General features: G+C 33.1%; 3 protein-coding genes across 3 annotated transcripts; 1 reads left to right on the forward strand and 2 right to left on the reverse strand.

Annotated features, from left to right (window-relative positions):
• Positions 1 to 12,249: 12,249 nt before the first annotated feature.
• Positions 12,250 to 13,460, reverse strand: LOC106099963 (adrenodoxin-like protein, mitochondrial). The gene is made up of 5 exons (XM_013278664.1): positions 13,289 to 13,460; positions 13,171 to 13,222; positions 12,978 to 13,084; positions 12,596 to 12,736; positions 12,250 to 12,500 (listed from the first exon to the last, which is right to left on the reverse strand). The coding sequence occupies exons 1-5, from the start codon at positions 13,383 to 13,385 to the stop codon at positions 12,397 to 12,399; spliced, it is 501 nt and encodes a 166-aa protein (XP_013134118.1). The 5' UTR covers positions 13,386 to 13,460; the 3' UTR covers positions 12,250 to 12,396.
• Positions 13,461 to 13,721: 261 nt separating this feature from the next.
• Positions 13,722 to 17,752, forward strand: LOC106099792 (zinc finger protein 708-like). The gene is made up of 3 exons (XM_013278458.1): positions 13,722 to 13,925; positions 14,573 to 14,836; positions 15,749 to 17,752. The coding sequence occupies exons 2-3, from the start codon at positions 14,594 to 14,596 to the stop codon at positions 17,750 to 17,752; spliced, it is 2,247 nt and encodes a 748-aa protein (XP_013133912.1). The 5' UTR covers positions 13,722 to 13,925; positions 14,573 to 14,593.
• Positions 17,753 to 18,147: 395 nt separating this feature from the next.
• On the reverse strand, positions 18,148 to 26,020 carry LOC106100225 (probable beta-hexosaminidase fdl). The gene is made up of 10 exons (XM_013279014.1): positions 25,938 to 26,020; positions 24,911 to 25,083; positions 24,032 to 24,252; positions 23,038 to 23,310; positions 22,667 to 22,775; positions 22,324 to 22,530; positions 19,040 to 20,377; positions 18,659 to 18,759; positions 18,403 to 18,520; positions 18,148 to 18,244 (listed from the first exon to the last, which is right to left on the reverse strand). The coding sequence occupies exons 1-10, from the start codon at positions 26,010 to 26,012 to the stop codon at positions 18,148 to 18,150; spliced, it is 2,712 nt and encodes a 903-aa protein (XP_013134468.1). The 5' UTR covers positions 26,013 to 26,020.
• Between the last annotated feature and the right edge of the window lie 6 nt (positions 26,021 to 26,026).

A 26,026-nucleotide genomic window follows, 5' to 3' on the forward strand; every position in this document is an offset into this window, starting at 1 on the left:
AATTTTATATTGTAATAAACTTAAAAGCATCCCTGAAAAAAGGTCGTAACCTTTTTAGTGAAGTAAAATTTAATTAATGGTCCGTTAATGGGGGTTTAATTTGCATCTTTATTCACATTTTCAGTTTAAACCTAACCTAATAATCCACCATTAAGAACGATCACAAGATTACTATCGTACTTATATTATAAATGCGACAGTTTAGATGGATGTTTGTTAGTTTGTACCCTAAACGACTGAACGGATATCGATGTAATTTTGAAAGAGCATAGGCTACTTTCTTTTGTTTTTTTTTTTCATTTCTCGCGTAGTTTATTGTCCCTTTCCCGCATAGAGGTTGTTTGCAATTTATTTACCCCCTAAGTTTAATAGCGAGAAAATATATAGCCTAAAACGTGACTTAAGTTTAGGGCTTTTTATTGAAGAAAAAATTATTCATAAATATGTTGTGATTGCTGACATCCTAGGCCACAAAGTAGTGTGTGTTTACACTTTATTATATTAGTATGGAAGTATAGATGGATCAGGTTTTGAGATTACTGCGAGTGAAAGAAGAGAGAAGAGAGTTTGTAAGAGATTGACGAGACCCGTTGTTTCGTACAATTTGTAGAACATTACATATAAAACACTTATGATTTAGAGAAAAAAATTATTTCCTACGACAATAATCGTAAAATTTCAAGTCAGAGAACTCATAAATATGACGAATAACACAGTTTTATAACATTCCGAGAACATCTTAATATACATTACAAATCAATAAAAATGAAAACGTTTAAAAAGCTCTATAAATTACAACATCATAATAATATTTAAAATAAATGGTAAAAGCTTTGAAAGCTCTTAAATGTATTTATTACTTCAATATTAACAGTAAGTACTTTATTGCTAACATTGCGTATCCATAGCATTCAACACAGTTTTTTTTTAATTAACCTTCAACGTAAAAAACACAATAAACACTATGTACTAAACATCTCTCAATCTCAAAACCATCCATCTTTAAAATCAAAAACATTAAAATAAACAAACAAAAAAAATCCCAACTCAAAAAAGTACAAAACTATTTCCGTACACTCGAGTGCAACTTTAGTGACTTCGATTTAACAACTGACAACAAAGCGCGTATAAAAAAACATGATTCACGGTGCGACAAATCATTTATGACAGCTCTAGAGTACGAATTCCTCGTGTCGTGAAATAGAAACATCTGTTTCCACTGCTCCAATAAAATATTCACACTAATATAAAACGATAAACGAAAGATTGGACTATGATTTAACACATTTTTGACCGACTTCCCAAAAGAAGGAGGTACTCAATTCGTCTGTATGTTTTTTTTTAACGCTTAAATCATTAACACGGATTAAAGTAAAATATGAATCTCAAAAGGTCTTGTTTAAGATCAGAAAGATATTAGTGACAAGCTGTTCCTCGCGACTTCAACCGCTTAACATTTTAAAAAAATATATCTACATTACTCACTGACAAGGTAGCTTTTTAATGGTGTAAGAATTTGTTTTAATTGGTCCTGTAGTTTTTGAGTTTTTTCAATACATACAAATATATCCTCTTTATAATATACTAGCTGTTGCTCGCGACTTCGGCCGCATGAAATGAAAAAATATAGCCTATGTTACTCACAGATAAATTACCTTTCTAACGGAGACAGAATTTTTAAAATCGGCCTAGTAGTTTTTAAGTTATTTCAATAGATAAAAAATACAAATATTTCCTCTTTATAATATTAATATAGACAAAGACATTGACCCACCAAGGTGACTTTCATTAAACGCATTCAATTATAAATGACTCAACAATAAACAGCTTGATAAAGGATGTTTAACAATATGAATATTTATTACAAATCCGTTCAACCAACACACCTAGTAATCACACTTCATACTAATATTATAAATGCGATGGTTTAGATGGATGGGTGTTTGCGAAAGCTTGTAGCTTAAACGGCTGAACGGATTTCGTTGAAATTTGGAAGATCGCGTAGGCTATTCACTTTTTTTAATCTACGCGAACGGAGTCGCGGGCGAAAGCTAGCATTTTTTATAAATGTCTTAATCACATCTTTATTGCGACGGTTAATTTCCTTTAATTAGAGTAATAAAAAATCTCATGCGTGGTTGAAGCTTATAAACAAATTAACGCAAGGAAATGTTTCCCAGACGCCATTTATATAGGTTAATTGAACCGGCTTTAAAAGCTTCCTTTGGCCTTATTTCCAGAACGTATCAAGGTCAATTATACTCTTAATAATAAATAATGAATTAGCTAATACCATAATCGTTATCAAATATCAAACCGTACTTCGTGATGGACGTAAATTAATTAACTAATGACAATTTTGTTTACTGTACACCATATTTTTGGCCTAAAGTATAATTTCTAGGGTTGTCAATTTATCAAAGTAATAGTTTATTAGAGAATTATTCTATGCTGGTTAGGGTTGCATCATTATTTAAAAATTGCTACAGCATGAAATTAGAGACGCTTTGTTTTATTGTTTACATTTGTCAAATTCTCAATTGCAAATGTCAAAATTACGATAATAACATTGCTTCCTTGATGTTGGCAGCTCGTATTTTATGGTCCCTTTCCTACATCAAGGTTTTTACCAATTTATATACATGAAAATATAGCCTAAAAGCGTGTCGTAAGTGTAGGGCTATCTATTAAAGAAATAATTATTTACTATATATATTGTGATTGCTGACATCCTACGCCACAAAGTAGTGTGTGTTTACGCTTTATTATAATAGTATAGAAGTATAGATTTGCCTACTATAAAGAGTCGACCATTTAAAGCTTGGTTAAATACGATTTTTTATAAAGTGTATATTTACAAACGTAAGTTTGTTTTACTACGCTAGCTTCGTGCGTGAAGGGTTTTTATTGTTTTCATTTACGACTTCCAAGCAGTAGTTTAGCGTGTAATATTTCAGTTTACGTGTCTTTCAACAATTAACGCGTTCTTATAAATATTAAAGGCACGATTGTTGAATTGGTTAGTTAGTTTTGTATTTACTGTGTTCCCAAATTGGACACTTAATTAGGGTTGTCACTTGTACTTGTTAGGTGCACATTCTACAATGAAGCTAAAATAACAGTGTCATTTGAAGACGCACTTTAATTGCGAATTACAATTAATTTCGTCGGATGTGACTTGTTGCCGAACTGTAACACGACAAACAAAAAATTTCGTAAGAAACGTCCCCAACAATTGTATTATTTATTTTGTCTAATGAATTTTAAACGCCCGCCTAGAGGGCGCTCGAGGGCCATCACAAACGCTCCAGTACCGAACTAAATTGAATTTCGCTTCCACAACTTTCAACAAAATGGCCATAGAGTGTCGTTCAACAGGCGTTTTTGTACTGGACAGTTTTGAAATTACAAAAAAACTTCGCTATGTCCGATAGTCCTTTGTTATTAGAATTTCATACAATTTATACAAAGAAAAGTCTACTTCAATTTGATTAGATTTGATATTTTTATTACAAAACTAGCTTTCGTCTGCGACTCCGTCCGCGTGAAATAAAAATAAACATAAACAAGTACCCTATGTATTCTTCCAGACTGTGCTCAACATCTATGCCCAATTTCATCCAAATCCGTTCTACCGTTTAGGCTACAAACTCTAACAAAAATCCATCCATCTAAACTTTCGCATTTATAATATTAGTAAGATATTCAAACTCTCGTATTAGTACATCATGTTATAGCTAATTTAAATAACTTAAAACACTATGTAGGGACAAAGGGAGATGATGATCTCCTGAGAAGCAGATCCCTAAGAAGAGTGCATCTGACCCATACATCTCTATCAGCCGTCATAAATTCACTCCCTTACTCTCACACAATCCATACATTCAAAGTATCATGTACCCACTTAGATAAGTCGGTTTAAAAAGCCAAGCAATCTAAAGCCCTTAAGCACTTAATTATTACAAAATCATTCAGTAAACAGATTGTAGCTACCTCCCATCGACCTCATACAAACTAGGCCAAGTCCTATTCAGTACTCATCGATGGTACATAATTTGTGTGTACGGATCAGCACAATAGTACTACGATTCCTAAAAGTGTATCTCGTTTCAATTAAAAGCAAAAATCATGTAAACAAAAGAACGTCAAACTCCATTACCTACGAAATATTCAGTTGTTTTTGGAAATTGCTACATACGTAATTGCGTTTTTTTCAACGCTGTGATATGCATGTTAGATTAAAATCACTCGTATTGCGTTGGTCCAGAGTTCAAAATGCAACACTACGCAATAATGCGTCGCGTTTTAAAAGCGCTGCCTTACAAACACAGAAATTATTAACTGTATTCCATTTTAACGCTTTTTTAATGCATTTCCTTAGAAAAATCTATACTAAACGAATTGAAATCGAAAGGATTCTAAAGGTTATATTAAAACTAGCTGTAGCTCGCGACTTTGCAAAGCCTGAAATTAAAAAATATAGCCTATGTTACTCACTGATAACATAGTTTTTTAATGGTGAAATAATTTTGACATCGGCCCAGTTGTTCTTGAGTTATTTCAATACATATAAATATACAAATCTTTATAATATTAGTATAGATAATTTTTTTTAAACGACAAAAACCTTCACTAGAAGACTGGGGAATGTATAGGTGGATGGTGTAAAGGGGGTTTGCTTATGGGAGTGTACTCAGATATAACTGAAAAGATTTATTTAGGAGAAAGATGTATGGAAGAGTACATACTATGACTCTCAGTAGGGACAAGGACAGGTCGATGAAGTCTTCAATAGGCGTCGCGACCTCGTAATTCAAATTAGAGAGGGCATATCACAATACTGCATAATCCAATGCCAAACGTTTGCAAACAAGTCGAACTGTCTGTTTGTTTTGTTAATAACTTGGCTCAAACTTGTGGTACTGTTCAATATTCATTACTAATTGACTAGTACTGTATTCTATACACAAATATCCTGGTTAATACGACCTTCAACACAGTACAAATAAGCTTATAAGAATATAAGAAACCTATTATTTCAATTAGGTAGGCAACGCATCGGCAATTGCGGATGTTTATGGGCAGCGGTCGCTTTCCATTTCGGTGGATTCAGGTGGCCGTTTGCTCGTTTGCTTGCTTTTTTGTTTTATATAAAAAAAGAAAGATTTTATTCTACACTAAGCTTTTCCTTCGTCTGCGCGGATTAAATACAATCCAAAGTAGTCTATGTGTTTCACTAGACTACATCTGTGTCTTTCGAGGTTTTCTGAGCCATTTATGATTCGATGTAACAAACATCCATCTATCTAAACTTTTACATTTACACTACTAGCTATCGCCCACCATTCCACGTAATTCGAACCGGAAAAAGAGATTTCTCGAATATTTTTATCTAAACGAATGATTTATCTTAAGTTTATTTGCTCAGTTACTGCCTCGAGTTTTCACGTGGGATACTAAAAGGTCGCGTACGTTGGAGAAATATTTATTGAATAAAAAGGGACCATCGGGCAATCCATAATACTTAGAAATATCCTCAAGAATGTATTTAGGAGAAAGGTTCTTATGTGGTTTCCCACAAATCACATACTTGTTTTAACCCTTTGAACGCCTCTGATATAATGGTCGTCAACTTAGTAACGTTTCACCATAAACCACAATGCTTTTTACATAAGTTTTACACGCGGAATTAAAAAAATAGTAATTAGCCTTTGTGTTTCGCCAGACAATCTTCTACATCTGTGCAAAAAACATCGAGATCCAGTCAGCAGTTTAGGCAAACTTTAACAAACATCCATCCATCTAAACTTTCGCATTTATAACAATAGTAAGATCGTATTTCAAGCTATGCATGTTTCAATCGCTATGATTTGTCAAAATTCCGCGTATGTTTTGATATTTTAGATATCAACAAAATAAACCAAAACAAAAAATAGGTAATAGATACGAATCGTATATTTCATCGGATCGCCAGAAGGATTACCAAGGCATTTTCTATATCCAATATCAGCGTACAAACGGACAAAAGGATAAATATGGCAATTAATTCGCTTTACGAGCACAGCTATCCTTCATTTCGACAATAACAATAACGACGGATAATAAAAAAAACAGTTTGTAACGTATAATACAATATTTAACGGAGTATTGAAACAATTGTATCGAATTTTATATTAAACTTTAATAAAATCAAGGAATCTCTTTATATAATTATGATGATGGTTTGTTAGATGGATGTTTGTTAGAGTTTGTAGCCTTAACATCTGAACGGATGTGGACGAAATTTGGGATAGATGTAGAGGATACTGTGTAAAAACACATAGGCTACTTTTTATCCCGGGAATAGTTCCGGTTCCCTTGGGATTAATTAATTTAGTTTTTTAATGTTTACTCGATCATTCTGCAACGGTTCAACATATCTTATTGATATTTGGCACAGATATAAAACAAAGTCTGGAGTCATGGGATAAGGTTCATCACCGAGGAACGTCCGGTTCCCGAGGGATACGTAGCTTTTTGTTATTTATATAGCTCGTATGTTTTCTAATATCCGCGTGTTATTGCGCGTGTTATGAAGTCGCGGGCAACAGCTAGTTAATAAAATATTGTGTACAGTCAAGTCTATGACATGTCAAAACGAACAGGCTATAAGACATGTTACTTTGAGCTTATTTATTTTCACCATCTTGGGTGAAATCATCATCTGACAATCACAGTTAGTGTATAAGCACGATTTACTAGATCTGTATGTATAGGTGACTACTCGATAAATGATTCGAATTTAATTCGAAACAATCTAAAAATTAATTACAGTCATAAACAAAAAAGGAATTTAATACGAAGGTTAAGTTATTAAGTAATAACCTACCTGTTTATACAGATCAAAATCGAGTTTATTTTTTCCTAATTCAAATGTTATAGCAACATAAAGACGCTAAACAGTGAATTTACATTGCGATATTCATTCATGTGGGTATGGAATTTATTTCCTAAACTGTAATCTTTAGAACATTCTCGATCTATTTAAATCATAAGCTGTACTCCGAACAAAGTCGGTCGGGATAACTGTACGTCTGTGCTGAATCAATACACTGTCAGTTGGGATTGCCAGTACGTCTTAGATATTAGATTAGATTCTATAAATACTCCGATATTTACGTAAGCGAATAACAAGCGTATTATTATATATTACAAGGTAATATTGACGATTGAAGTCCCTTTACATTGCTGTATGAAATATCAGTAGTCAACATCTGTCGATCGTTTAAAAAAGTTTAAGAATCAGTCATGGGTAATCCAACTAAAATTGATCTACAGATCAGCTGACGTTCCACAGGAGTGGAGCAGATCAGTGAACCGGCTTGCAGCTCAACTAAATCTGTATCTGTTATGATTTGTGATTCGAACTGCAAACTACAAGTCATCAAATCATAATTGAGTTGACTTTAGTTGAGCCGTAGCTCAACTGTTCAAATGATGTACTTTTGAGCTGGTCCCGCTGATTGACACACATCTATGGATCAGTATTAAATGTTCAAGTTAATTCTAAAAGGAATTTTAAACGTAAGTCCAACCAATTGGATTCCTACCTACAATTTAAATAACACTGAGTGACTCAATTATTATGCCCTTTGCAAATCGAGTACCACGTTCACATACCTAATATAAAGGCGTAACTGTAAATTTTCTATTACATAGATAACCAATAGCTGCACTGGCAGTAGGCGGAGACACGCCCATTTGGCAAAGGGCCGCAATGCGCGTGATTCACGCGGAAATGTCAGATACGACGACGTATTGACGGTTGGTGAAAATTTTCAGATACGTCATTTTCGCGGACGCGATTATTTAGAACCGTTTGATGGAAGTAATACTCTCATTGTTTAAATAATGGAAGTAGACAAGAGTTAGGGCTTCGGTGTCTCGGTGGTTTAAGCACTTGACTTGTAACAGGTCTTGAGTTCGAATCCCGCCGTACCCATGTGATTTTCGATTTCTCGAATTTTCATATGTACATAATTTACCCGACTTTCTTACGGTGAAGGAAAACATCGTGATGCCTGCACATATCAGCTATGAAATTCAAAGATATGTGTGAAGACAACCAAACCACATTGGGCCAGCGTGGTTGACTATGGCCTAGTCACCTTAACTTAGGTTAGGCTCCGAGACCCTCGGTGGGGAAATACAGTGAACTGGTGATGATAAAAGAGTTAAATCTAATTTGTTAAATCGTAAGAAAGGAGTGAATTCAGATATGCATAGCAAAGAGCATAGTTGACACTGCACTTAAAGCATTTTTCACATCTCACTAGAGCTACCTGGTGTCAAATCATCATCATCTTCTTACCCTACTCCCGTAGGGTCAGCACAATAAGGTTGTGTCCTCCACATAACTATCATACGTCATCTCAGTCATCACTTTCTCGATCGTGTCACCTTTTACGCAATCCATCTCTTTCTACGTCTATCTCTACCGGTGTTACACTCATAACTAACTTCAATTCTTATTGCAAAATTTAGAATAGTAAACGTAACAAATGGGAATTTTAACCTCCCCCGTTGTAAAAGTTTCAACACTTCACCTATATCATGAAAAATTTAAATTGGTTGTATCTATAAATTTTGGCTGCTGATAGCTATTCTATTAGCAACCAAAATTTATAGACACGTGAACCAATATTACAATTTTACACTTACTTGTAGTGTGAAAAATAACATCACGTGTTCTGTTTTATTCAAAAACGAGCGTTAAATCTAATTACTTTAAGATTTATATTTATTAAACAAGCTACATCATTTCTTTTCATTAGTTTATTTTGACTGATCTGTTCACCTTTTAAGGCGAACTTAGACAATTTCTAATAAGTGGCTTTATTTATAAACTAGCTTTCGCCCGATCAGCATAGAATTAAAAAAAAAAACAAAAAAAAAAACGAGTAGTCTACTCTTTCTTACAGACTATCCTCTACATCTATACCAAATTTCATCGAGATCTGTTCAGGAGTTTATGCGGCAAAATCTAACATCCATCCATCGAAACATTCGTATTTATATTAGTAAGTAAGTAAGATACCATTGGCATATCTATATAGATTCGTTCTAGGTGTAAAATCTCTCGATTACTAAAAACGGCTTTTGCTAAGTCGATAAAATAAAAAACACACTAAGCCCTCAAGTCTTAAAACTTTTCCTACAAACATCTTCAAGTTATAGTTATTAACGAGATACGTTTTCAGTGCAATAAGCAAGTTTATTCTCACGTCAGCAGCGAAACAACTTAACTATAACTTTATTATCCGTTAAGTTACTGCAGGATAATTCCTTTTATTATCATAGCTGTACCCAGCAGTAACATAGACTATATTTTGTATTGTTTTTTAATTCCACGCGGACCAAGTCACGAGCAACAGATAGTCTAAAATAAATCCATACAAAAAAATCTCATCACTATTATACAAAACCATCAATTTTAAAATCTTACGCATTTTATTTCAACTCCACATTGAATACTTCCTAAGTTCAATTCACGCAAACTTTGATACCTACAAATCATTAAACGAGCGACAAATATTACCGGTTCCCCAAACTCGGGATATAAAACCGATAAACCGTCAAATAAACCGTCAACTTTTCGAGTTAAACGTAACATTTGGTCCAAAGACCACATCTTTGAATCGGTAATCTCTTTCGTTAGGATTACGCTGAGTTTCGGCTATAAATGTCTTATACGCTTTGTTTCGGTAAATTAAATGCGCGGATTGTGGGTATTTGTAAATTTATCGATCGTTTCATACATTACGATATCCTTTGAAGTTAAATATGCCACGGATGTTTGGCCATGGAATTTGACAAGGGCATATTAACAAAGGGTGTCGCGATATTGTATGTAGTCGAGGATCAAAGGGGGGCTGATCTAGTCCCTCTCCCCTTAGGTCACCAGTTTAGTTATTCTACATGTGGTTCAAGTAAAAACATAAGTCATTATTTTTTGTATTTATTTATCAAGTATTACATCTGACATTTTTCAATCTTTGACAGAGGAAGTCCGACTTGTGCTAAAACATATCTTCACACCTTTCATTAAACTTGACAAGACAGATATAACAAAATTTTGACAGTATTTTAGACCGTTAAAGGAGTTCCATAAACAAAAAACTGAACTGAACTAGTATTTCAGAAGCAGAATATTACAATAACTATATCTGAATACAAGAGTCAGTTAACATGATAAACAAGTCACCAAGATCTTACTTAGTTTTAATTTTCAATTCAATAAATACTTAACTTATAATACTAATAATGTATTATTTTGTATTGTATCATAGTGTAGCATATTCAAGTGGCCTGTTGCTTGTTTGCTACGGTGTTTTAAAAAAAATGTATATGTAAAAGGTTTTATGGCTGGTACTATGCATGTCCAAAACAGTACAACAAATTTCAATGAATTCGAGGAACATTTACTAAATCTTTCACATTTCTACACATAAATGCCAGACTTAGGCCTCTCCAGGTGTTGCAAAGTACTCTTTTTTTTATTTTTATTTGCAACATTATAAGTCCTTTATAAGACAACTAAACTTTGTAGTGTTTTTCAGTTTTGAATTTAATTAGAGTTTAATTTACTCATATTAAAACATAAAGGAAGTTAAGTCATTTGATATAATCTTAAATACATTATGTTGCTATACCACATTTAATTTAAATTTGTAGGGTAGTTAAATATATCTTATTTAAATCACATTCCTATAATTTAGTAAGTCAATAATACTGTTTAAAGTCATTTTACTGTCCATTTGGTTATTTAACAATAGATTACTAACAAAACAAGATCAGCCAAAAGCCAGTAAGAATCTAATATCTTATGCATCCATGTGGAATTAAAAAACAATAATCTATGGGTTCTACTAGACTGTTCTACATTTGAGACAAATGTCAAGATCCAAAGAGTTGTTTTGGAGATATGTTATAATCTATCTTAACCCATCTTGTCCTACCGATTTATGCCACAATTTGCAGTAACAATATTATATAAAATAAAAAGTTTTAATATGTTAACGGCGTTGATAAGAAACGAGACGCAATTGACATTGTGAAGTAAACAATTGAAAGAATAAGTTTTATCAACACATACTTTACATGGAATAACATTAAAACAGGCCAAGGTAATCATTTTACAGACATTTAACATTCAATAGCAAAAAAAAATCTTCACGAAGTATTTTGTACAAGAATTGAAAATCTCCCGCCCGTCACACGCATCTAATGACCGAGTCGTATCAATCACAATAATTGACAAACGCGGGCATCTTAGTTATTTTCGTACTTTAGTCGTGGAGCGGCCTAAAAACTAACACAGCCCAAGCAATACAATAATATACACAATTTATTTGTCACCTGTCAATATAGTAACCTCAAACTTTAAGAGATCAACAAAAGAACGTGTAGGTGACAAGAATACTAACGGACTTTGTAATACTGTTATCTGCTTTTTTGTTGTTTTTATACAACTATAAAACGGCATTGGACTTTGTATAGTTGAGTGTTTTAAAAAGGAAAACATGAAGACAGTTTCCAAACACGGCCATTTTCGATAGAGTGCATGTAAGTGTACGTCAGTTGGGTACAAATCGTAACTCACCCTTTCCACGTCTACGTCGGTTCCAGTGCACAGTCTCTTGCCACTACTACCGTTGTAAGCCATGATACACCACAATACAAAACACAAAACACACCGTAACGCGTTTAAATAAGACGAGATCGAGTAATCCTTCCTCTAGAATAGTCGCGGCCAGACTGATTGAACGAATGAATTGCAATATCTTGAACGAACGGAGTTGGCAACGCGGCGCGTAGTTGCGCATAGACAAGCTAAGAACGAATGAAACCATAAATTTTAACAGATTAAATAAAACACAAAGTAATCTGTTACCGCAATATTTCGAACGACTGTATTTCTTTTTGAAAAAATGGTACATTCAACGTTTTAAATAAACATTGGAAATAACCTCTGCATAAAAATTTAATAAATTTCCTGATAAGACAGCTATGACAGTAAAAATGTTAGGGTTGGTAGCAGAAATAATGCTTTGTAAGGTTTTTAACATTTAGTTATAGTATTGTACTCCACTGATTATAAGACGCATTAAAAAGATGTAAATCCAGATTTCCGTTGTGATTACAATAAAGTTTTTTCAATAAAATTATCATTATAATCTGTATTTTTACCTCTCCTTTAATAATCAACACTTAAATTTAAAAATACAATGTATTTTGTTCTTAGATACAACTGGATGCTTACATAATTATTTCTTTACAATTGTAAAGCATTACAGTAATATTTCACTTTTTATATCATATTATGCTACATTTTATACTACAAATATTTCATCACAGCTAATGAGGTGCAGGTTTGTGTCCATCTACATAGAAATTCCTTGTTGCTTTTGGTAACCGCAACTCCATACCTTCTAAATCTTTTGTCAATACAATCTGGCAACCTGTAAAAAAAGAAAAATTGTCTCTGGTTATTTCTTCATCTAATACCAATAACATTGTATGTGTTTTATGTATAGATTCTTTACTAACTACAGACCTAATCTAGAATTTTCTTTAAGAAATGGCGCCATATCCAATAAGTCATCCTCTTTCTCTTCAGACATGGGCAATTTGTCAAAATAATCTTGTTTTACATAAACATGACATGTTGTACATGCTAGAGACGCCTCACATGCACCTGAAAAGAATAAGTGAATGATTTGATTAGACCATAGACAATGTATAACTTTTATTCATAGTTAAATCTCATTCATCAGAAAAAACTAATTTGGGACATTTTAATAAGATTTTATGCATATTTTATCCTCATTGGAATGTCAGGATATATGAGATTTTCTAAATCCTACATATTATTCCCTACTGATGTAATCATCTGTTACCAAGATTTTTAACCCATGAATATAATTATTGAATCTTACCTTCCATTTCAATGCCATATCGATGAGCCAAATAAAGAACATTATCACCAACTTTACCCCTTACTTTTGTCTTTTTCCCATCTTTATCAACATATGTGATATTAACACTAAAACATAAAATTTCAAAAGTTTTAGGAAATGACATGTCCAGCAATTAAAACGTAAATAGACAAAGATTGTTACAAATACATACACTTCATCTTCTGATTTAGGATCCTGCCATTCATATTCTCCATGTCTTAAGCCTGCACCAAGAATTCTTTAAGAAAAATATCAAGAAAAAACTTAAGTTTGTCAAAAGAAACTTTTACCTGGAGTCATATGAATTCGTCTCACGTTATAAGTTAACGGGGATTGCATAAATCTTGTTGTCTTAATTGCTACACATAATTTAATAGTCCGAAGCATTGTCTTTTCTAAATAATAAATATTATAGCCATTACAATTATTTTTATTCTTATTTTATAGGTTATATCTTTTTATTTGACAAATGACATTTGATAAATAAAAAAAACAAACGAGAACATTTTACTGTTTGTAAAGATAAATTATGAATTTTGTATTTTGCGTTAAAAAACATTGGTACATGTAAAAACAATGAAATAATGCGATTTTATGTTTAAAATTAAATAACAAAGTTAAACATTTTTATTTTTTAGTAAAAATGTGTGTGGTGCTGCTATAGGGATGTTTTCAGTTAAAAAAATTGTTATAGCAACACTTTTGTTATGTCAATCCGAAAACGTCAATAAATCCAAGTTCCATATTGGATATAAAATATGATATGATAATTATATTATGAAATTATTGATTATTTTAGAGTGCGACACGCGCTGTGATAGACTTGCCATGATTGGTTTACTTAAGTGTTAGCTTACATATTATTTATATAGTCATACAATAAATATGTTGTGAATTTTGGTGTTAGGATTTATTTTCGATAAGTAGGTAAGTTTTATGACTAAAATGACGTGTATGTCGTAGTTTTGATAAGTTCATTTTGCTTACTGTTATCATCATGATGTTCCTAAATAGAGCAATCATAAACTATTTGAATTTGCTAATGTTACAATGGCAAGAAGTTAATATATTGAAAGTTGTATTTCAATATATTTCTATAACACTTTGTGTTAAATATTCTCAAACGAATATCAAGCCTTTGTATAAGTGATGATGTAGCTTTTTAATGAAAAAATGATTTTTAAAATCCACCCTGTAGTTTTTGACAAAAATAAAATAATGAAAATCTTTCCTCTTTATAACAGACTAGCTGTTCCTATGTGGCTCCACCCACATGGAATTATAAAAACTTTATTTTATTGTTTACATTTGTCAACTTCCCAATTGCAAATGTCAAAATTACCATAACAACATTGCTTCTTTAATGTTGGCAGCTTGTACTTCCCTTTCTTACATTTTCCAATTTATTTACCCCCTAAGTCTATTAGCGTAAAAATTTATAGCCTGAAGAGTCATAAGTGTGGGTTTTTTTAATAATAAAATAATTATTCAAAAATATGCCACAAACTAGTGTGTTTGTTTATGCTTTATTATATTAAGTATAAATAATTGATATAATTCACGTTTTTTTCCAGATAACATTAATTATAAATATAATGTCTGAAATAAATAATGTTGAAGATGTAAAAGTGAAAAGACAGGACCCTACATCTTTTTTACCAGATGAGCCAATGTCATATGAGTTAAAACCAAAAAGGAAAAAGAAAAAAAAGAAGCGGAACCAAGAGGATCCGTTTAAAGATTTAGGTGAAGTAACTAATGAACCAATAGAAATAACATTTGATCCTGAGGTTAATATTAAAGTGGAGAATATAGAAGTTGAATTGGATTTCAACGATGTAAGTGGATAAATCATCTTTCTCCTTATCCAACTCCCGTAGTAGCGCAACAGGTTTTTGTCCTCAACATAACTATCATACGTCATCTTGTAACATGCGATTCCTCCTCATAACATACCCATACCATGCTAACCTTTTACTCCTTACTATCTCGACTACTGGGGCTACTCTCAAACTTCCTCTAATATACTTATTTCGTATCTTAAGTAAGATGTAAGCAAATAAATAGAAAATCAATACTATCTGATGAAATGTATTTCATCTGAAACTAAGACCAAAGTTTTGGCCTTCCTCTCCGTTTCAAAGCAAACCTAATACACTTGCAGTCTTACAACTAAATACAATATTTACTTACAATTAGAAACTTAGGAATAAATTGAGTATAAGCAAATATTAGTATACATTTTTTAAGTTTATTTACTTAAGTTTATTTGTAAAGCTCATCATCATCATCATCTCCTTATCTGACTCCCGTAGTGGCGCAACAGGTTTTTGTCCTCCACATAACTCTATCATACGTCATCTCAGTCATCACTCCCTTTTTGATCATGTCACCTTTTACACAATATATCCATGTTTATTTGTAAGGCAGCAACGGATTATTGTAATTTAGTGTCATTTTACCAATTTCTTGGATTAGGTTTCTTAAAACATGAACAAAGAGCATTACTAATACAGAAACTTAATACAAACAGAAAGCATTGAAATTTATGTTCGATGATTTTTGAAAGAGGTAAAGTCATTTAGATTTTAAAAAATAAGTAAAATCCATACTGTAGATTAAATTTGACCAATGCACGAAAATTTACGAACACTCCAGTGTTTAGAGTTTCAGTAATAATTCAGGTACTTTCCACGATGCATTTACTTTTAGATTTCTATTGTAACTTCAGTACTTTTTCTATTTTCCAGTTCACCAATGACAATGGACTCATGCTTGAAGGTGTACAAAGTGATGATAGTCAGGAACCCGCAGTCAGATTGGAACAACAGAACCACGAAGCGGTTATTCTGACATTCGAAAGTGTTGTCAGTGACAAATCAGTGTTTAATTACAACCAACCAAGTGAGACAAAGATATTAGGACAGACACACATGTGTAAAATATGTCATCTAGTGTTTCAATCTATTAGAACATTGAAAATGCATCAAAAGAGGAAACACAAATTATTCCGAAGAGCATTTGAACATGTATGTGAGAGTTGTGGAATGGCTTACGACCAGAAAGGTAGTTTAATCGCTCATATAAGGAGGAAACATGGCCCAAATTCATTACCTGTTGACCGAGAAGAAAGAACATGTGATATATGCGCTCTTGTATTTAAAGGGATGACAAGATTACGTATGCATATGCGTAGAAAACACGGCTCTTTTGAAGATTCTTTTCAATATGCGTGCAAAGATTGTGGACTTTCTTATGAAAAGTATAGAAGTTTGATCGTGCATATGCGGAGGAAACATAACGTGGAGAACAAACCTGTTATAGAACAGTGGTATAATTGTCCGTTTTGTCCAAAAGCGTTCACTAAACGTGAAACTTATGCGAGACATGTACAAAGGAAGCATCATATAGTTGAAGATGTTGATAAAAATGATAAAGATTTATTAGAAAATTCAAAAAATGAAGAAACCGGTGAAATATCTTGTAAAGAATGTCCTTTAGTGTTTTCTTCATTAAATTATCTTAAATTACACATGAGAAGGAAGCATAATGCTTTAAAAGATGATTTCAGATTGAAATGTAGATTTTGTAATCTATCATATGATAAAATAGAGAGTTTAAAACGTCATATTAGAAGAAAACATGACAAAGGATCGTATTGTGAAGTGTGCAATAAACAATTCGATACGAGAGAATTATATTTAAATCACACACATATTAAAATGATCAGAGAATGTTCGATTTGTGGTTTAATATTTGCTTCTAAAGCGGGTTTGGGTAAACATTTACGATGTGTCCACCAAATTGATTTGCCGAAAACAATTTTCTGTCACATATGTAACGCAGGATTCCATGACAAAAGGCAATTGAAACCTCATTTAATGAAAGTACATTTAAAAGCTTCATACACATGTATATATTGCGGTAAAATATTCAAATGCAAAGAAAGCTATCGACGTCATATTTTATTTAAACATCCAGTGAAAAATATTAAAAACAACCAGTTACAACACTGCGAGCATTGTCCGGAAACATTTATAGATGAATTGGAATTATCAAAACATGTAAACACAGCACACGGACAAACAAATATAAATGATATAGTAATAAAAAAAGAAGAAATGGATATAAAAGAATCATTTCAATGCTCGAAATGTACTGAATCATTTTTAACTTGGGAATTACTTAGGTTACATTTTACACAAAATCATCTAATAGTTAAAGATACACAGTGTCAAGTTTGCGGTCAGATAGTCCCGGATAATATACTACAAAAACATATGAAAGACAAACATACAAAACTAACAACATTGCAATGTAAATATTGTGAATTTAAAACATTATCCCGAGGAAGCTTAACACAACATACGTTAAGACACAAAAATGCGACAACATTGAACTGTGAAATGGAAGGATGTAGGTATAAAACATTCTATGAAGTAGCGATGTTAAAACATAAGAAGAAACATACAGAACAAGGTCTTAAATTACAATGTTCTAAATGTTCATTTCAAAGTATGAATAAATACATTTTAAAATACCACGAAGAAGCACATATGACAGGTAAAAAGAAATATGCATGTGACAAATGTGATTATGCAACAATTTTACCTGCAAATTTGGTACAGCATAAATATAAACATTCAACAGAGAAGAAATTTAAATGTGAAGTTTGTCCGTTTGCGACAAAATATAATACTTCGTTAAGATTTCATGTTAAAAAGAAACATTGTGATCTACCATCGTTCAGTTAATTGTTTTTATATTATTAAATTTTGGTGTTATGATTACTTAGTTTTATTTCGGTAGCTTTCAAAAGACTCTCGAGTTGAATTAAAAAAAAGTAACCTATGAGTCCAAATTATGTTCTACATCTATGCCAAATTTCATCGAGATGCGTTCATTTTAGGTTACAAACTCTAACAAACATTAGTAAGATAAACTCTGCCCGCGATTTCACGCCGAGTTTATAAAAATCTAATTGTTTATGTGTTCTTTTTAACTATGATTTACTAATTGCCGTTAATAGTTGTGCAGTAAAAGGAAAATCTTCTATTCAATTATTTTGTACTTCAATAGTTTTGAATTTGCATTGGACTTCAAATTAACGTAAAATGAAAACAAATCACAGTTTTTTTACAAGGTTTTCTTATTTGCGTATTTTAGCTAAACAAATGCTTGGGTTGAAACTGCACCACGCCGGCCAAATAGGCTGCGCTCGTATTCCGCGTAACAGCATCCGCCATCTGGAAATAAATATCTAATATTAGGAATAGAATTTTTGCAAATTAAAATCTTCAGGCGCTTTAACGTTTTCTCATTTTTAACAAATTATACACAACTTTCACATTAAGTTAACAAAAAAAATCAGTTAATTTATATTACCAATATGTTTTAATGGTACCTTTGCCTATCCAATCGCATGTAAACATATTTATTGGCGGTAGAATTGGCTATAGTGTCTGACCAGAGTCTTTCGGCAACTGCGGTCGCTCGGGGCCATAGTAAAGCGTCAATATTACCTGCAATTAAAAATATTAAAAGTACGAAAGTTAATTATCATTACAATAGAAGTGAGGTATCTTAATCTTATTAATTTTTAAATATTAGAAATATCAAAGATAAATATTTTTTAATTATTTCCGTGTCTTATATTTTACCTTCATTAACAAGATCAGTCCAAAGTATTGCCTCGCCCCCTTCAGTGCTAAATGATTCAACATTACGCCAAATCTTCCAGGAGTACATTTCTTGCCAAGATCTGTGAAAAACATCAATTCAAATTTAAGTGGAAAGGCATTGATTAACAATTTTTAAATAATATATTCCTAATGTTATGAAAACGAAAGTTTAGATGATTTTTTGTTAAAAGGTATCTCAAAAAACCGCTTAACAGGAATCATCGTCTACTTACTTATAAGTTTTGTTCTAATTTAGCGTTTAAAGTGGATGGAGGGGGGAGTCAATAGCTAATTTTAAAATAATAAAATATAAATGAACTTCGTTTGTTTTATTTTAATAGTATTAGTTTAAGAATTTACCTGTACTTAACACATCTTTGTTTAACAATCTTGCAAGACAAATCCCAATTAGTGGAATGTATCACACGGAATTTACCCAAATAGTGTTCTCCAGGATTCGGTTCCCAATCCGTCAGCTGAACTCCCATTCTTTCCCAGTTTCTAGCTTCAGAATCCTTCATTAAATGTGATGTATACCATACTATCGGTAACTGGGGTAAAACACCTTTGTTAGCTAATTTCAAACGATCCAATGCGTTATTTAAAAAACCATCTCTATCACTGATTAATTCATAGCAATTTGTTATAGAAAACATTCCATCGCTGAGGTGAAAGACATCATTTACACCTGTCATATCTAAAATCTCAGCGTAAAGTATTTGTAACGTATCAAAAACTGATTTATCCATTAACAATCTAGTGCATAATATATTCTGACAAGTGTAATTATTAGTTTTTAAAGGACAAGTCGATTGGGGGAACCACGACCATGCTCTACCAACCGGTCCAGGCGCGGCAACTTCTAGAAGGACTCTTATACCCCTTAACGCTGCCTTTCTTACAATACTTTTCACGTCAATTTTAGTATAAATCATTGACCTATCGTATGCGCCATAATCTGATAGATAAGGTAATTTAGTTAAGTATAACGGAAAGCTGGTTTCACTAGATATTCTCCAATGGAATGTATTTAATTTACAACTTGCCATACCGTCTATTGTTCTCATAATATCTGATACAGCAATGTAATTCCGTCCAGTATCCAACATTAAACCTCTGTATTTGTAACAGGGTCTGTCTTTAATCGTCAAATTGGATAGAGTTATTAGATAGCCAGTAACTTGATCTAGTAATATTAACTGGCTTGTCGTTTCTAAACCATGTCTCACTCCGCAGAATGAATACCCTGATATTTTAAACACGACCCGATTTCCGATTGTATCAATTTTTATAGTATAAGATTCGTCTGTGTCCAATCTTAAGTTGGGATCCGGATCATTTTCTACATCTATTTCGATACTGATCTTTCTAATAGGAAGATCGATCTCTGTTATGTTCGATTTTTTTCGTTTTTCCAACTTGAATACGTTTTTGAGAAATAATTTGAACGCACCCGCTAAATAATTGTGTACTATATCTGAGGGTACTGATTGGAATTTGTATTCTAAATTCATAGTACTAAGAGCCATAATCTCTTTGCTGTATTGCGTGTAGCCGATTGGATGCGGCCATAATTGTGGACCCATACATAGAAGTATGCAACGACTCAAAGATTTGTACATTGTCGAGTTAATACTGAGAGTTGATTTGAGACAGAAGTTATTCTTGCATTGCCACTGTATATCAACAACTGGTAATCTGAAAACATTTTATTTATTTATTAGTTTTATTCATTCCATACAGAAAATAACTTATAAACGTACAAAATAATATGTATACATTGTGTAGGAAGTATGGACGTTTAGGGTAAAAGCCTCCTCCAAATGCAGACTTTTTTATAATAGAACTTTAAAGTAATTTTTATGACATTACAAAAAAAATATACAGAAATAAAATTATTTAGGGCCTGTCCCACAATTCTTGTAAATTGTCTGATAACAATCAGATGTATAAAACATGTAATGGAAATATCAGATTTTGTTCCCTTATCTGACAGTGACGTCATTAAGCTATCTGAGCCTGTATCAGCCAGTGGTGGGACAGGCTCTTAGTCCTATTGCATTATCCATTAAACGATTTTGAAAGTAAGTAAGGAAATTTTTATCAATCTTATTTAGATTAAGATGGATGTAAGATTAAGGGCCTGTCCCACCAAATTGTAAATTATTTGATAACAATCCAACGTGTAAAATGGAAAAATCAGGTTTTGTCCCTTTTTTTTATAACATAAGGTGGCAAACGAGCAAGCGGCCACCTGAATCCGCCAAAATGGCGAAGCGACCGCTGCCGATAGACATCCGCAATTGCAGATGCGTTGCCTACCCTTATCCGACAGAGGAGGAGACGCACATAAAGAGGATATTTCCCCTTCCTATGTATCTCCTCCTTCATCAAATCCACTTCCCATTCCCATCCTCTCCTTATAAGAAAAGGGTGGTAAAGAGAAAGGGACTTTAATTAGGCCTCCGGCACCACACTCATCAGACGAAACACGGAATTACTTCCATTTCACGCCTGTTTTCTGTGTGGTCGTGGTATTACTGGGGGCGTGCCAGCCCTGCAGTGCTAAGATGTTAAAGCGGGCACTACCACTGTTAGCCTTATCTGTCAGTGTTGAGACAGGCTCCTAGGTTTTCATCTGTTGTTTATTTATCGATTCATTATTATACTGCCTCTTTAAACAACAAAAATTAAATTATTTTTGGATAGATCTTAGTGTAGTTAGTTGTAGTTCTATTTAGTTCCATAAATGGCTGCTTTATTTGAGTTTTATAAATGCAAAGTTATAATCAAGGCTATATTGTGGTTGTCATAATAAATGACAAAAATAAAATTATTCTTGTGACAATGGTTTTGGCTATACGGAATTCCCAAACGGAAATGTCTAACCATTTTGTAGTTGTTTTTTTGCTTGCAATTTGATATTTGTATTATTTTACATTCACAATATTTGCTGTTGACTCAGGAAGTCTTTATGTAATGGGTTTTTATGGTTTGTGATTTTGACGAATGTTGTATTCTTCCCTAATAGCTGGTAGGTTTTTTCCTTGTTTAAACCTTTGACTAAACTAACACACGACTGTTGTGCGATTGTCGATTGTTTTGCACCTTCAACTGTTTAGTTGCACAACTAAATATCGAGTAATGTGCGCTCGATTTGAGGTCAAAGGAATCAAAGCGAGACTAAACAGTTGTCTGATTTTTAAGTCAAAGGTGTGCTATCTATACCATTATAATAAAGCGTAAACACACACTTCTTTGTTGCCTAAGGTATCAGCAATTAGAGCATATTTTTAAACAATTCTTTTTTTATAAAAAGCCCTACAATTACGTCACGCCGCTAAACTTAGGGGGTAAATATTTTGGATAAAACCCCCTAATGTGGGAAAGAGACCATAAGTTGCTGCCAACATCAAGAAAGCTAAATTGCCATACTTTGCCATCGTGTCATGCCATTTTGACATTTGCAATTGAATTTGACAAATGTAATCAATAAAACAATTTATAACTTCATGCGAATGAAGTCGCACGGGAACAGCTAGTCAGTAATAAAGGGTTCGAGTTAGTGTTCTGTATAATATAACCAGTGGAAAAATATAGTAGATTGGTCAGGACTTTTACATTCTTGGTAGAATTAAACTCACCCTTCTCTAACAAGCCTCTTTAGTTTAACAGTATTGGTAGAGTTTTCGTCCAGCAGTTCGACGTCATCTTTCGTTTTCTCACCTCTGTCCAGGAGTGTAAGGCTGCAGAGGATAACGATGATCACTGCCAGAAGGACCATGCTGCCAAGCGCTAAGTATAGGTTCCATCTTACACCTTCAGAATTGCTGACAGAGTTTGCACTGCCTCTGAAACCACAACCACACAGAAGACAAACTTGAATTAAGATCAATTCCGCGTTTCAAAGCTGTTGCGCCGACCTTCTGGGAGTAGGATATAAAGAATGATGATGATGATCATATCGTCAGGATTAAATGTTTATACTTGGCAGCATCTCCGGAGGAAGAAGGTGATAAATTCCGACGTTTCTTCTTAGGGAGGAACCTGGGACCGATCGATGTCTGCGAAGAAAAGCTGTAGCTCATGCATGGGGCTGTAGAAAATACAATACAGAATGAACATATGACCGAATACTGATAGCAAGTAACAATTGGAATCATGCTTACAATCTGATTGCTCGCGACTTTGTCCGCGTGAAATTAAGAAATAAAATACAGCCTGTGTTACTCACAGATAAATTACCTTTTTATTGGTGAAAGATTTTTTGAAATCGGCCCAGTCGTTTTTGAGTTATTGTAATACATACAAAATACAAATCATTCCTCTTTATAATAGTAGTATACATATAGATTTACCATCTTCATTTACATCCATTTCTAATAATCCACTAGATGGGCAACTGTCCGTTTGTATCCTCGACCTTATTCTTAATTCTGAATCTTTAGCTTCTCTAGGTGGTAGTAACGTTTTTAATTCATGTGACGATGTTTTCGCCGCATCCTTGGCAGTACCACATTTAGTGCAAGATGGATCAACTCCTGCTATTTCTTCATCCGGTTCCTTCTTAGGTTCCGTTTTACCTTCGAGTTTCTTTGTTATAGCCGGACCATATGTATCCATGAATGCAGCTGTAAATTGATTAGTCACCTCTGTTTAATCAGAAAAAATGTCTTCTTCTAGAGGTTCTACATCTGTGTCTTTTAGCGTGATCCGTCGAGTCTAACAAATGTGTATCTTAACTTTCGCATTTATAATAATATAAAAAAAGCTATAACACCATTTATTGACAAAAAAAATTATAAAAAAGAACACAACTTACAAAACATGTTACTGAAATAAAGATATAAAAAAATTCTTGGTCAAAGGGCCTACAGCTTGTCACTAATATTAGTAAAAGGCTAGATTTACAGAATCTAGAGCCTGTCCCACCAAATTGTAAATTGTCTGACAACCAACGTGTAAAATATGTAATGGAAATACGGTATTTCGTTACTCTTCCTAACAGTGGCATTATTTTTAAGCTATCTGAACGTCTATCAGCCAGTGGTGGGACGGGCACTTAATATTGGGATTATAACGTGAGGTAAATTTTGTAATTGCCTTCAAAAGGCATTTTATACAAATACTACATTGCAAATTGTAGGTTTCTACTTTTCTGTGGACACCCTGAGGTTCACGGTAGTTATGATGTCAGAATGGTGTTAAAAACCGTTAAAAGTTTATAAACTTAGGAATAAAGTGAGTATAAGAGAAATTTGTACTAATATTTGCTTATACTTAGTTTATTCCTAAGTTTAACTTTATACCGCGTATTTGTAAGGTAGATAAAGTTTTGGGAACCTCTGGTACCTTTAATAGATGCTTCGATGTTCAATTCCGTCATATCAACAGCTTTCAAACATTGACATACTTTTAATATCATTTGTAATTCGTGTTTTTGTAGTCGTTTGCATATCTCAATGGCCGCCTCTTTGGATGTTTCATTCATGCACGCTTCAAATAAAAATACCGTAATCGCTATGTACAATTTCTTGAATTGGTATTTTGAATCGTATACTCTTGTCAAATTTCTGATAGACAAAGAAGTTAATTTGATTATTAAACTATTAACAGTATCTTTACGAATAAATCTATACTAATGTTACAAGTGGAAAGATTTGTATTTTTGTATTAGCTTTCGCCTACGACTTCGTCTGGGTGGCATTAAAAAAAACAAAAGTAGCTTATCTGTTCTTCCAACCTATCATTTACATCTATGCCAAATTTCATAGAGATCCGTTAAGCCATTTAGACTACAAACTCTAACAAACATCCATCCATCTAAACTTCCGCTATGGAATAATAATAGTAAGATGTATTGAAAATGGTTAAAAACTACTGAACCGATTTAAATAATTCTTGTACCATTAAAAACATAGGCTTTATTTTTACTAAATTAAGTCGCGAACATCAAGCAATACTAATAGTATTATTATTAAAAAATGAATAAGTAAAAGTGTTGCAGATATATTTTCAACAGGCGCTAATCGAGAATTATGAGCTAAAGGAAATTGATCAATAAGGATGTGTTATTATTGATTTACTAAAAAAACCTCTATACATTATACATAAGTTGAGGTAAATGTTGATATAGAATTTCACTAGAATATAATTTTTAAGTATCTCACAAAAGAATGTTGGTTTTAAGCCCTTCAATGTCTGTTTAACCAAATTTAATTACTACATTACCTTATTGTCAACGTCGGATATCTTCTTCTCAAGATGGCTTCCACGTCGTCAACACTGAACGCGTTTATATTAGCTTTTGTACACATTCTTCTGTCGTGTTGTTTTATAACATCCAAAAGGCATTGTAAATTCAATTCTTTTGCATCCAAACATGGGTTCACGCAATTGTTTATCTTGAAATATAAAAAAGACGTTAAATTACTATAGAAGCCATCAGATATAGAAACGAAAGATAGAACAATATGTATAGTTTATTTTAATTTATGTATACTTCTATGCTAATGTTACAAAGGGAAAGATTTGTATTTATGTATAAAGTAATTCAAAAACTACTGGGCCGCTTTTAAAAATTCATGCACCATTAGAAAGCTACGTTATCAGTAAGATATACTGTGCCCGCTTTAACATCTTAGCACTGCAGGGCCGGCACGCCCGGTGTAATACCACGACCACACAGAAAACAGGCGTCAAGTGGAAGCAATTTCGCGTTTCGTCTGATGAGTGTGTTGCCGGGGGCCTAATTTAAGTCCCTTTCTTTTTACCACCCTTTTCTTATAAGGACTGGATGGGAAGGGAAAGTAGATTTGACGAAGGAGGAGATACGCAGGAAGGGGAAATATCCTCTTTATGTGCGTCTTCTCCTCTGTTGGATAAGGGTAGGCAACGGATCTGCAATTGCGGATGTCTATGTGCAGCGCTTGCTTCGCCATTTTGGCAGATTCAGTTGGCCGCTTGCTCGTTTGCCACCTCATGTTATAAAAAAAAATACAATACAATACAAGACGGAAATTAGAAGGTTCTATATTTGTACGGTGTAAACACCGCACAATACATGTTTTCCCCACTGAACATTTTGCGCCGTTCAATCACTACCACGCGTATACTCACCACCATACATACACCGTAGTTATAGGAATAAACGACATTCTCTTTAACTACGGTGTTTTATTTCGTATGTACGGATACACCTTACAATATTATTCAAAATTTTTACATTAAAACATTAGTAAAATGGACACACACTAACCCAACTAAGTAGAACATCAGCCCATTTACTTTCAACAGTTTCGTTGCTGAAATGTTTAGCCAATAACTCCTGCATATCAGTCATTGTAA

This window comes from Papilio polytes, unplaced genomic scaffold, assembly GCF_000836215.1.
Source record: "Papilio polytes unplaced genomic scaffold, Ppol_1.0 DF824325.1, whole genome shotgun sequence".
Taxonomy (NCBI): Eukaryota; Metazoa; Arthropoda; class Insecta; order Lepidoptera; family Papilionidae; genus Papilio; species Papilio polytes.

Coding starts and splice junctions, on each gene's coding strand:
- LOC106099963 (XM_013278664.1), bottom strand. CDS start 13,385: ATGCTTCGGACTATTAAATTATGTGTAGCAATTAAGACAACAAGATTT. Junction 13,223..13,288: donor ACGAATTCATATGACTCCAG/GTAAAAGTTTCT, acceptor TTCTTGGTGCAG/GCTTAAGACATGGAGAATAT. Junction 12,501..12,595: donor TAAAGAAAATTCTAGATTAG/GTCTGTAGTTAG, acceptor CTTTTTTTACAG/GTTGCCAGATTGTATTGACA.
- LOC106099792 (XM_013278458.1), top strand. CDS start 14,594: ATGTCTGAAATAAATAATGTTGAAGATGTAAAAGTGAAAAGACAGGAC. Junction 14,837..15,748: donor TTGAATTGGATTTCAACGAT/GTAAGTGGATAA, acceptor TCTATTTTCCAG/TTCACCAATGACAATGGACT.
- LOC106100225 (XM_013279014.1), bottom strand. CDS start 26,012: ATGCAGGAGTTATTGGCTAAACATTTCAGCAACGAAACTGTTGAAAGT. Junction 24,253..24,910: donor TATCCGACGTTGACAATAAG/GTAATGTAGTAA, acceptor TTTGTCTATCAG/AAATTTGACAAGAGTATACG. Junction 18,521..18,658: donor GACTGATCTTGTTAATGAAG/GTAAAATATAAG, acceptor TTTTAATTGCAG/GTAATATTGACGCTTTACTA.